Consider the following 13,575-nt stretch of genomic DNA (forward strand, 5'->3'; position numbering starts at 1 on the left):
GATTGGATGGTATCACACAACCCACCCAGTTGCCAGTGTATTCATATAAATCTAAGAGGCTTGAAAAAGAAACAGTATCCAAAATTTTTATTTCTGAATTATTTATTTCTTTTATGTCTATTTTCTAAAATAGACCTATCAAGAAAGCTGACAGGTCATCTTTAAACACAGCAAGGGATGACTCCATGGACAATGTTTTGGAGTGACAGCTTTATTGAGAATCTAGCTCTGAGATTTCATACAGACTGTACATGAAGAGATGTCACTTTAATTTGTACGAAGATTATATTATATGCAAGTTAGAAAATTATGTTCAAAAGGGGATCGACTGTTTTTGACAATTGTTTCATTTCAGACAAATAGTACAGTCATCTGCCCTGTACAGTAGTAATAACAAAAGAGGGAGCTCAATGTGTCCCAGAGGCTGAGCAGTCACTGTTGGGTCCCCTAGCGCAACAAGCTGTGATCACTAGGGTATCTATCCATTATCTTCTTTGGAAGCCCTCGGGAGAACAACTTCCTCCAAATGTAAAACCTGATCTAAATGAGGAATGTTCCTGACATATTTTTGTATAGTATATTTCTGCAATAAGGAAAAATGTAATAAAAAGACAATAGTATGATAGAAATACAGGATGGTAGTGATATCTGTTACTACACCTGGGGAACCCCAAATGCCATGGTTTGTCGTTGTATTGTGAGGAACCCATTATCAGGGGATGCAGAATGGATGATCTCTTATGGAAACAAAAACAGTTAGGGATTAACAATTAGGGATTAGCAAGCTTTTTTTTAACTTTTATAAATATATTGCCAAATATATTAAACCTAGGAAAATGGCTCCTTCGTGTAAATAGTAATTAAAAGAAACTGATTTTCCGAAAAGCACAGAAAACCATTTAATTGTTAAATAAATATATTTTAAAGCCTTTCTTTCCACGTCATTTTTATTGGATATGGGAATGTTATTTGCTTATTATGTGGTATATATCCATTATTTGGGGCATTTGTCTTAAGAAACTCTTTAGTTTGTATTGATTACAGAATAAAACCCACTGTTACCAGAGACTGTCCTATTCACCTATGAATCTAATTTCCAACGGAAACCTATTGAATCATATTTAGATGGTGGCTCCTCCAGAGAGGACATTACAGTGAATTGAATTAGAAGACCGGCTCAGAGCCTCTCCCCATTTGTTAGCACTCACCTCCTTCAACCATATTAAGTGCACCAATAACTAATGTTTTACAGACTAGAACAGACATTGAGGGCCGGTGTGAGGCTTGCTCTTCGACTTTAATAAAATAAGAAGCCCTCAATCAATAAACCACATCTAATCTGTCTGATCTCCGAGACAGCCAAACAGAAGGAGACGGACTTGATTCTTCCTCTTCAGTCCTTTATTTTTTTTACTTATTTGCTGTACTCTCTCAGTCAAATCCATTCCACAGCTGGTCTTTTTAAGGGTCACCCTGTTTAAACCTCTAAGCTGCTGATTTCAGGGTTTGTAGCAAAATCTGCTTTCAAGTTTCAACCCCTTGAGTGCCATAGGGATTATTATTATCCCTGTAAAGCTGTAATATCTTAGGCATGGACTTCCGATACTGCTTTAATGTAAGATTGTGTAGAAAGAGTTTAATGTTCTTTATATATACATATATATATATATATATATATATATATATATATATATATATTTATTTATTTATTATTTGTTTTATTTGTTCTACAATAAAAATTAGTAGTCAATAGATTTCCCTGCAGATCATGGAAGACAGATGCCATTAAGCCATTGTGACATGATAATGAGTTATGTCAGATAACAGTGGCTGCTCTGCTACCCGTATATATGTAAGCCTCCTTTCATGCTAAGGTCTATCGATGGATTTCCCAATTAAAATCAAACAGCACAGCCTGCTACCATGCTCTATACAGAAAAACATAGTCCCCAACCAACCCTTTACTGCCTGGCATTAGCCACAAAAATATTTTATTGGCCTCCATTAATTTAATGGAAGTCCATGGGGTCCCTCTAATGTTTGTGCTTTCCAGGTATATAAATTACAGGAACACTGCAGACAATGGGCTGTAAGATTTTTTTGTAATTTTAGAGGCAATGATACACCTACTAGAATTATAGTATAACACAACTATAATTATCATTTAGTAAAGTCCTAGTTCAGAAATGGACCAACCATTCAGGCAATGAAACATTGCTTCACCCATAGGGATGCCCGTGATGGTTCAGCATCTAATGGGCAAATAATCTTACAAATAGTCTTACTAAAGGAAAATTAATTGCCTTTGTTTTTAGCTAATTTTATGTTTACTTAGAAAAATACTAATATAAGTATATTAAATAAATCATAGGCCTTGCCGGCTACACTTATTGTTATTCAAGCTTTATTATACCTTTGTTTCAGATTGGAGCGTTTGTAATGATTTATTCATTACATGACAAACGTACTTCTTTCCCCTTGGAGCCTGTTTCTTACGCTGCACCACTGCTATACACAATAATCAGCTTCTTCTCTATTTACCTTCACTTGCATGTGTTTAGAATTTTAAACCTGTAGATCTGTCTAGTTTTTGACACACGTCGGCATCACCACTTTCAGCTTTAAAGTTTCCTCCGTTTGAGAATATAAAAGAAATTCTCTTCTGTACAACAAAGCACAAGAGCGAGATGGTGAATCACTCGTGTCAGTGGGATGATTATCCACAGCATTAGCAGCATTATTACCTTCTGTAATTAGGTATTTCTCTTATAACGTTTTAGCCACAATACATATTTTACTGAGTGGATACACACAATATGCAGTTGGGGTTAGTGTATTTTATAATTTTAAAGTATATATTTTAATTATTTTTAAAATCCTAACTCTTTGCACCCTGTGTTAGACATCCCATTTGGAGTTTTTGTCTTGTCTGCTTGGTTCCTGAGCATTTCTTACCATTGTTTTCAGCACCTATTAAGGTTCTTTACTTGGAGCTCCCGAGCTGTCTGCTCCAGCCCAGGACCGTCGAGCTACACTAGCGATATATTTATCATATTGAATGGTGAAACATATGGCACTAATTCCTTGGGCGTGGTGGAAGCCAGTGAAAAATTTGAATTGGTTCTAGAAATTATGAAGAGGCACCTATGACAAGACGCTGTTAGAACTGGTGGAGGTGATGAAAGGTTCTTTTTAAGTATCTGAAAGGGCATTTCAGGAAGTTTTCCAATGACTTTTTTATACCAAGACCACTAGGTATATAACTCCACGCCTGGAGCTGAGGCGGTCCTACCATCACCATAGCACTAAGACTTTTACATCCATTCCCCAGGATGTTGTGATGGCTGATGCTTTGTACATATTCAAGAGGGGCCTGGATGACTTTCTAGAGCGCAAGAATATCAAATGTTATGGAAAAAAATATTTTGTATTGGGGTTGGGAAGGAATTTTTCCCAAAATAGATTTCATTTGTTTGCACAGCCATAAATTGCAACTATTTCTTCCTTTATGCCATCTTCCTGCCTAGTGGGTCCGGATTGTCCCATTGCAGGGTGGGATAGCCCGAAGCGCTCTAGCAATTCTACACCAGACAGGACCAACGGATTATGTCCAACAGGGCTGGGTTAACATCCAGTGCAGGCGCATGGTAATTGATGGATGCCCCCAAAGCCTTTATTTATTCCCAGAGCTCTATTTACAATATTGCTGGACTAAAAGTCCAGCTGAGATAGGAGTGTACTTCTGACACTGCTAAATAAAGCACATGCTATAACTGTGACTACCATATATTGCTAAATATGCATCTCACGGCCCTGTTAACTTTTCTTGTAGTGCAGGTGACATGTAGATATGCTTGTTTTTTTCCTAGGATTAACAATTGATCACAGAGGGTATAACCTGCCAAACCATCAATATTCTTCTTGTAGGGGGTGCCCTTTTATCGTCAGAATATGTTTTATAATGTAGATTAGTAATTATCATTTTACTACTTTGGAACCTTTCTGCCACCTAAGGGTCATTACTTTGAGGGCACCATGTGTATGCCATCCTTGCTAAATCACAAACAGTAGACAATATCAGTATCATATTTCTGCAGTGAGAAATCCGAGGCAAGTTGTGGGGAGGAATCGGTAACAAATCCCGACATTCGCCTCTACTAGCCCCATCAATAACTGCGCAACAATAGTGTCTGAGCCTCGGCACATAAGCTGCTCATCACATACAGCCCTTTGTATCCCTCCCCTAATAAGTCACGGCCATGAAGAGCCTGTATTCTCATCAGCAGGCCTTTGTGTGAGGAAAGTCAGCCGTCACAAAGAAATAACTCTTAAATGTGTAAGATGCCTTTATTCCAAGCTTCACTGTTTTAATCATTCATGTATTTATTTAATGCTATTCATCCCATCCACATTAGGACTTTATTATCACTAACTTTTTAGCATGAATGAAATAGAAAGTTTCAGGAAAAATTACCCATCATTGTTTGATTTACCCATCATTTCAAGGTGGTAGCAGCAGAAATGGCTTTGTCAAATGTCTTACAAGGTGATGTTTGTGCCTTTCTATATCTCCTAAGGGTTAGTGAGTCTATGTTTTATTTAGGGGGTTGTTGAATCTTGTGTAGATGAATATTAGTTTGTTGTAGCGAACAGGTTTCCAACTTTTTATGTACAGGCAGTCCCCTAGTTAAGGACACTCGACTTACAGACAACCCATAGTTACAGACAGACCCCTCTGACCTCTGGTGAAGGTCTCTGAATGCTTTTCTATAATCCCATGCTGCAATGATCAGCTGTAAGGTGTCTGTAATGAAGCTTTATTGATAATTCTTGGTCCCATTACAGCAAAAAATGTTTAAACTCCAATTGTCACTGGGGCAAAAAAATTTTTTGTCTGGATCTACAAATATAAAATATACAGTTTCGACTTACATACAAATTCAACTTAAGAACAAACCTCCGGACCCTATCTTGTATGTAACCCGGGGACTGCCTGTACTTTGAGTTTCATAACATATAAGTAATTTTTTCCACATCTTATCTTCCCCGTTCCTGTGTCCACTGAGAACTAAATACAGCAGCTAAAGCACCAGTACTGTCCCGAAGGCGGTCTATAGCTTCTATTCCATTAAAGCAAGCAGAAATATTATAGCAGGAAATGAATAATATAATTGAAGTACGTTGCAAAGTTGACACATATTTTATTACTCAATAATTGTCTTATGAGATAAGAAGGGGCAGCTCCTCCATCTGAGCGCCGACCCCTGTCTCATAGGCCTGGTCCCACAATTTAGTTGTAGGGATCTGTATTCTGCAGTGGTATATTTAAGCCAAAATCAGACTTCTCTAAAGAGAATGTATATTAGGATTTGTTTCCAATTATTTAGAATCTGTTTACAGAGAAGTGGAATTTGCCTGACAATATGGCAGCCACTGTCTCCAATTAGAATTAGGAAACAATGGCCGGTGTAGGGAAATCTATCCCGATAAACTTTGAGCTAACGTTATCTAAAGAGGTTGCCAAAATCCATTTTCCTAGACCTATGGATTTGTGTCTTCACTAGCGTAATCTTCTTTACCTTTCTTGACTACTAGTTACAGTATGTTACATGTTTGTCAAATTCATTAGTTATTGTGTAATACTACATTTCCCCAGTAGAGGACGCTGCAGTTAATACGATCATGTGCAGATGGGACTAGAACAATGCAGTAATGAAGAAAAGACGATTGTTTTATTCCTTGAAATACCAATGATCTTTGTCTTCATTTCTACATTTCTGGAAAGAATGTAAATAACGTTGGACTTTGGGCTTTCGTCGATTGAAAACCTGAACTGCGTAGACCGCTATTGCCTGCCTTGTAATTACATTAGTTTATAAAGGAATGAGCTGTAATGGCCTTCATTTTGTTTTCAGTGCGTTGCAATGCTATGCCGGGTCTTTCATCTGGCGCTACCTCAGATATTTGTGTTCTGCTAAGGAATGCCGCTTCATTTCATGACTTATTTAAACATTTGTGATGCTTATCCTGTCTGTTCACTTCATATTATTACACATAATAATCTTTACCTGCAAGTCAATGCCATGTGGAATGAGATAAGTGAGGCATTAGTTCTGAGACAATGCACTGCTCGGAGGAGATAAGAGTCCATGACAATGCCATGCAATGACAGTCAATTAATACTTTTGCCTAAAGCGATAATCACTAGGAATTTTCTTCGTTTATTTTCTGATTATGTTCCTATGTAAATATTATTGGAGCTCTTCCGAGTCTTTCAATCTTATGTGACATTTTTCTTCTCTCTGGTGCAGTTCTATGGAGAAGTGCCTGAAAACCGTATTGATGTTGTAGTGGCCAATCTAACAGTGACTGACAAGGACCAGCCGCACACTAATGCCTGGAACACCGTGTACAGAATCATCAGCGGGGACGCCACCGGACGTTTTACCATAAGAACAGACCCAAACAGTAATGATGGCTTAGTCACTGTAGTCAAGGTAAGTGATCATCACCCTTGTTCATGTTATCCACTGTGGGTACACGGACAAACCTGATTATGCTTGGTTGAAATGATATCTAATTAGTTTCTCTTTAGTTTTAATCATATGATTGTGGAAGAGTGTTCTAACCAGTGTTTTCTTATTTTTTTTTTCTCTTGATTTTCTTTTATTTTGCTTTAAGCCAATTGACTTTGAGACCAATAGGATGTTTGTCCTAACAGTAGCTGCAGAAAACCAAGTGCCTTTAATTAAAGGCATTCATCATCCGCCGCAGTCCACAGCCACAGTCTCCATTACAATCATTGATGTCAATGAGAGTCCATACTTCAACCCAAATCCTAAGCTTATACGTCAAGAAGAAGGTTTGATGCCGGGAAATGTACTTGTAACATTCAACGCACAGGATCCAGATCGCTATATGCAGCAAACAGTTAGGTAAACTACAAAGCCTGCTGTTTTTTCCATTTATTTCTATTTTCTCTTGGTGTTAGTGAAGAAAAAAAAAATATATATATAATACACATCAGTTGTTCGTTCCCTCTTCCTTCCCCATAAACGCATTTGTGAGTCACCACAATACAGCTCTGGGAGTGGTTCATCACCCTGTAAATAAAAGCATTTGCAGATGGATTTTCTCTTATCTTCCCCAACATGGTCCAAGTTCGGCCAATAATTATCTAATGTATATGGTGGCAGCTTAAAGGGGATTTCTGCTTTTTGGACCCCTGAAACCGAGGGTTTCCTTAACAGAAGGAGCATAACTACCTGTTGAGAGGTACCTCTGCTACTTAGGGCTGATTCTGGTCTGTTTGCTGCTTGAGGTGAAAAGTGAAATTATGCTACACAGACTGACACTACACAGGCTGATGCTGTCTCACACACTAGGAGTCAGTTACACAGACATTAGTGGCATCTAGTACCTTACAGGGTAGGGTTACAGGGTTTAATTATGACTTCTTCTGGCTGAGACTTCAATGCTGAATTCATCGCCACATGTCTTCAGCACCATGCAGTGAACCCCCCACACTGTGCACCTAAAACTACCACAGTCACTTACAGTATAATGTCACCTGGATAACAATCCTAAATAATTTATATCCCTAACACAACTGACAACACAAATAAAACATCCAATGTACAGTATTTAGTCCCCAAATAAATTATAATATGTACATCACCCACAAGTTAATATATGTACCAGAACCCCCTACCTAAAAATTTATAAATAGCATATACAGCTATATGAGCTGGAACAGGTGTATTTTACATTTGTAACTCTAGACAATATTTGGTGCTGTCATGGGAACAAGGATTAGCAATAAAACTTCATTACAGACACCTCACAGCTGATCATTGCAGCCTGGGACTAAAATATAGCATCCAGAGAGGTCACAATGGGCAGAGAGGTCCCTCTGTAACTGGGGGTCGTCTGTCAGTCGGGGATCGTCTTTATACATATACATAAAATCTATAAGATCTTGATAAGTAGACCCTATTTTAGTCATCCTTTGAGTGGGTTCACTTTTTACAACAAATTTTATTTGCTTTTTTTTAGGTATTCTAAACTTTCTGATCCTGGAAACTGGCTCAAAATTGACTCCATGAATGGACAGATCACTACTATAGCAGTTCTGGACAGGGAATCCATGTATGTGAAGAACAATATGTACAATGCTACTTTTCTAGCCACAGACAGCGGTATGTAGCAATATACAGTATTTCTTGCCTTGTTCTATATATTTTTTATGCATTTCTTCTATTGACGGGAAGGATATGATACATCTTGCTTTGTGTTTTAGAACAAAACACATTAAATCTCATATTTTTTTAAGGGACCAATTAATCATATGTTAATTCTTCTTCGTTTTCTGCTGCTTTTTCTGGAATTAAAAGAAGGAAGCATAAACATTTTCCCCTCATATTTAAACCGTTTCCATGGAAACAGGAAGAGGTTTTGATACATTGTTATCTCTGTAGAAGGATCTTTGGTTTTCAAATGTTTTGCTAATTTCTATTGCCTGTTCTATGTAATGCATTTATGACAAATCATTTCTAAATGAATGTGTTATACTGCAGCTCTGCTCAAGTGGATACAGATAGTTTATGAGAATGCTTGAGAATATATTGCCTCATCATGAACGGAATTATAATAAAACCAACTACAATCATATTGTGTGAGAGATGTGGGTTGATGGGTTCAGGAAAGGAGAAAGGTTGATCATTGCTTGTTCACATTACCCCCAGCTTTTTTCCATCATACAGTAAGTGCGGAGCCACGTAATCTCATTAGACTGCTCTTTACAGTGACACCATCTTATTAGATATGCAAGGATCAAGGGATTCATATTATGAGAGATCATGAAATTGTAATGTTTTCCAAATATTACATTTAGACGAACGCATATCATAGGCTACTAATAAAGGCTGAGAATTATTAGAAAATGTTATGAATGTGGATATTACCATGAAAATTCAACCATAAATAAAAGAATGAAAGTCAACTGCTTTGTAATGAAGCCTTAGCACCATTGGACTCCTGGAATGGGCCTATAAAATGAAATTGCCATATTTATGGTTTTCTCTCTTATTGTTTGGTTTAGCTGATTGTATGTGATGATTATGCACAGTTTTATGTGTGACTGGTATCTCAAGGCTTGGGCTTAGCCAAACCGTGTGTTGTTACTGAGATCATTGAAATGGGATTTCCTTTGTGGCACAAGCAGTGATCAATCATTACCGTATTTTCCAAACTATAAGGCGCACCGGATTATAAGGTGCACCATCAATAAATGCCTTCTAAAACGTCTAGGTTCATATATAAGGTGCACCTGATTATAAGGATTAATGAGGTGGCAGACCTGTGCACAGTTCAAGGCAGCTGTTGTCTGTAAGTACGGTTCATATATAAGGCGCACTGGACTATAAGATACACCTTTTATTTCTGAGAAAATCAAAGGATTTTTTGTGCGCCTTATAGTCTGAAAAATACGGTAGTTACTATTTACTCAACCAATAAACCAGGGGCAATTTATTACATTCAATGAGGCACCGATATATTAATAAGCACTGATCACTAATGATGCCTTGGCCGTTACTCTGCCCCTATGGTAAAGTTAATGTAAAGATGTGTTTGTTTGTCATTCTAGGGATTCCTCCAATGAGTGGCACGGGCACACTGCAGATCTATTTACTGGATATAAATGATAACGCTCCCCAAGTCTTTCCAAGAGAAGTGGAAATTTGTGAACGACCAGATCCAAATGCAATTAACATTACAGCAGTAGATGCTGATATAAGCCCAAATGCAGGACCATTTATCTTTGAACTTCCATTTATCCCGTTGGACATTAAGAAAAATTGGACTATTACCCGTGTAAATGGTATGTATTTATTCTGAGGATTTAACACCAAGTAACGGAGTATCGTGCTATGGGTATAGACATGCCATGTCACATATGTTATCATACACATACATCAGGGCGCTAGCTATACTAATAGTCTACAGAGCCTGGAGATGCTGTAATGCATAAATATACTTACAGCAACATATTGAGGTGTATGTTTATAATTGATGTTCTAGAGAGAAAAGAAGTATCTACCATCTAAATCAAGCATGATAAACCAGGGATAATTACATATAACTTGTTATATTTGTTATCCAGGGCCTCCTTCATTCTTAAATCAACCTTTAAAATTAAGCTTGTGAGCCAGGAGGGCTCTGGAGGGCGTTAGCAGAGCTCCTTTCTGCTGCAGCTTCTCAGGCTGTTACAATGTGGAAGGAACACATCTCCTCTTCCCACTGTGTAAGATTACAGCAGGTAGAAGGAGGGGGATGTTCCAAGGGAACTGTGTAACACCCTGTTAATCTGCAGCACAGAGGGGTACTAGTAAGGCCCCCACAGAGCCCTTCTGGCTCATTAGAATCATTTAACCAGTTCGCGACCGCGAACGGGTCGCGCTGCATGGAGAGGGCTCACGGGCATATTGCAGCAAAGGCTTACCCGTAACACCCGCAATCGGTGCTAGCTCCGATCGCGGGTGTTATTACAGCGATGGGCGCATGGGCACCGCCATCTTACCTAGGATCGCCGCTCCCCGTGACGTCATCGGGGAGCGGCGATCCGTCTCCATGGTAGCCTCGGGTCTTCCAAAGACCCGAGGCTATTTCGTTTTAACCCCTTCATTACAATGTGCTGATAGCACATTGTAATGAATGAGGAGGAAAATCCCCATATACTGCCATACTGTAGTATGGCACTATATGATAGGATCGATCAGACAACCTAGGGTTAAAGTACCCTAGGGTGTCTGAAAAATAGTAAAAATAAAAATAAAAAAAAGTTTAAAAAAAAAATTATAGTAAAAAAACCTAAAATTTCAAATCACCCCCCTAGAACTGACATAAATAAAAATAAACAGTAAAAATCATAAACACATTAGGTATCGACACGTCCGAAAATGCCCAATCTATCAAAATATGTTAACGGTTTTTCAATGCGTTTAACCCCGTAACGGAAAATAACGCCCAAAGTCGAAAATGGCACTTTTTTGCCATTTTGAAAAATATAAAAAAAATCTATAAAAAGTGATCAAAAGGCCGTACAGTCCTAAAAATGATATCATTGAAAATATTATCAAATTTCACAAATAATGACACCTACCGCAGTTCCATACACCAAAGTATAAAAAAGTTATTAGCGCCAGAAGTTGGCAAAATCAAAAAAATAATTTTTGTACAGGAGGTTTTAATTTTTGTATGAAAACATTATAAAACCTATACAAATTTGGTATCCGCTTAATCGTACCGACCCAAAGAATAAAGTAGACATGTCATTTGGGGCGCTCAGTGAAAGATGTAATATCCAAGCCCACAAGAAAATGGCGCAAGTGCGTTTTTTCACCATTTTCACTGCATTTGGAATTTTTTTCCCGCTTCCGAGTACATGGCATGGAATATTTAATACCATCACTATGAAGTGCAATTTGTTACGCAGAAAACAAGCCGTCACACAGCTCTTTACGTGTAAAAATAAAAAAATTGTAGATTTTTGAAGGTGGGGAGTGAAAAATGGACATGAAAAACAGGAAAGGGCCTGGTCCTTAACCGGTTAAAAAGCTTTTTTTAGAAGGAATAAAGACATAGATAACAAATATGAGAAGACCACCACACTCAGTGGGGGATATTTATCAGGACCTCTGCACACCGCCAGTGGCGCAGAGGCCCTGAAATAATCGCAAATGCTAGCTTATTGCTAGCTTTTGCGATTATTTTCCCCAATCCGCCACCTTCACGCCAGTGGGGCGTGAAGGGGGGGCGCGGCCGGACGGGAGTGGGCCGGCGCGGGGCGTTACTGTCCCCGTGCCTGCGCACTCGCTGCTGCGTTTTTTTCTACGCCAGGCCCTGCAGAAGCCTCTTGATGTATCGGGCTGCGAATTCGCAGCGGCGGGGCGATCATACGCTGGCGCACAAGCACCAGCGTATGATAAATATCCCCCAGTGTCTATAAGGTAAGTGTCCCTGGTTTATCATGCTTGATTCTGATGGTAGATTTCCTGTAAGGGGTATAAATACTTCTACAACCCACTGTATCTCATGAATCTTTACTCTTAAAGCCATAAATTCAGCAGCTTTAGATTTATCACATGCTCTAGCATTTAAACTAATACATCTGTTGGACCACATTTTACCTCCATCAAATTTTCTGTATGACAAAATTACAGTGTAGATTTATAGTGTCATTTTAATGCCACACATTTGATGAGGAAAGCTTCTAATCTACAGGTTGTCTTCCTATTGGGATCTAATGGAATATGGGACTTCATCCCTTGCCCGATCCAACTCCTTTATAGTTGGTGTATTTAGCTGAAAATATGTTGTAGCTTTCCACTCACTCTGAAGCCTTCCAAAAGCTGCCACATAGATCGGACTTTGGAAATGACATTTCCTGACTTTTCCCCTCCACCTATGAGCAGGACTCAGATCATAAAACTAGAGCCCTAAGGCATAGTAGAAGACCTACAAAAACAGCTCCATGGGTAAATTCAGCTACATTCTGCTACTGGTGGGGCACTATATTAGGTACTGCAGATATTCACCCCATTGAAGCTGAATATAGTATATTTGTCAAATATAAGCAACCAAATAGAAGTAAAGAGCTAAAATCTAAGTTCTTCAAATAATTCTGTTTGTTGTATATGTGATCCAGTAACTAGTTTTCTTCCGTAGGCTTTGTCTTTCAGCCTGCCTCTATTCAGACAAATTGATCCCGCTGTTACCGTTGTATTCCCTCCCACTACTATTAGTGTTATGAACTGTGATATTGTTGATTGCTTTGTTGCCTTGTCTTTTTAATACAACATTGTACACATAGCTGTGAAAAATGATCCGCTATTGTTACTTTTATAGAAAAAGCCTTTAAGTGCAACCCGGTGCCTTTACTTTGTTTTGTTATCTGCAAAATATATTGCTGAGGTTTATAGAGGAATGTGCTTTCCATTTTGCAAGAGGATATTATAGCTGGTAAATAGTTGTTCTTTTTCAATAGAACTTTGTAAAATCTTTTATGTGCTGAAACTTTCTCATTTAAGATCTTTGCAGTATAACTCGCTGCGTTACTAAACTAAGAGAAAGGATGCTGTGTTCCCAAATAAAGGATCGCTACCAGAGACCTGTTTTCTTCTAAGATATAAAACACAGAACATTAAACGATTTTTGCGGCATTGTTGTTTTTGTGATACATATGAGGCGAGGCAGTAGGCAGCTCTTTGATGGTGCGGTTATCATTGTGATAGCATATTATAGACCCTTATATGAGCTCGTTATCAAAAATCTACACTTTTTGGGTTCTTAAAGGTTTCACCTATGGTATTTGATAGTCCTGCAATTCTCATACTTTAATAGTTGTTTCCAAAAAAGAACTTCACAAAACAAATTTATGGTAGGATTATGCTACTTTTATCTTGTTTCAGACTTTAGACACCACTTAAGTTGTACTTGTTCGTGCAGGTTTGTGTTCTTTACTCAGCACTGCAATCCAGAACGTTACATAAGTTATATAGTATCTGTGGGATCCCT

General features: G+C 38.3%; 1 protein-coding gene across 1 annotated transcript in view; it reads left to right on the top strand.

Annotated features, from left to right (window-relative positions):
* The window catches only part of CDH2 (cadherin 2), a 203,294-nt gene that overhangs the window by 175,921 nt on the left and 13,798 nt on the right, over positions 1 to 13,575 (top strand). Inside the window, exons 9-12 of the mRNA XM_072152028.1 lie at positions 6,312 to 6,497; positions 6,682 to 6,935; positions 8,056 to 8,198; positions 9,647 to 9,880. Coding sequence (XP_072008129.1) covers positions 6,312 to 6,497; positions 6,682 to 6,935; positions 8,056 to 8,198; positions 9,647 to 9,880 — 817 coding nt within the window. The remainder of the gene's footprint in view (positions 1 to 6,311; positions 6,498 to 6,681; positions 6,936 to 8,055; positions 8,199 to 9,646; positions 9,881 to 13,575) is intronic.

This window comes from Engystomops pustulosus, chromosome 5 (genome assembly GCF_040894005.1).
Source record: "Engystomops pustulosus chromosome 5, aEngPut4.maternal, whole genome shotgun sequence".
In the NCBI taxonomy this organism is placed as follows: domain Eukaryota; kingdom Metazoa; phylum Chordata; class Amphibia; order Anura; family Leptodactylidae; genus Engystomops; species Engystomops pustulosus.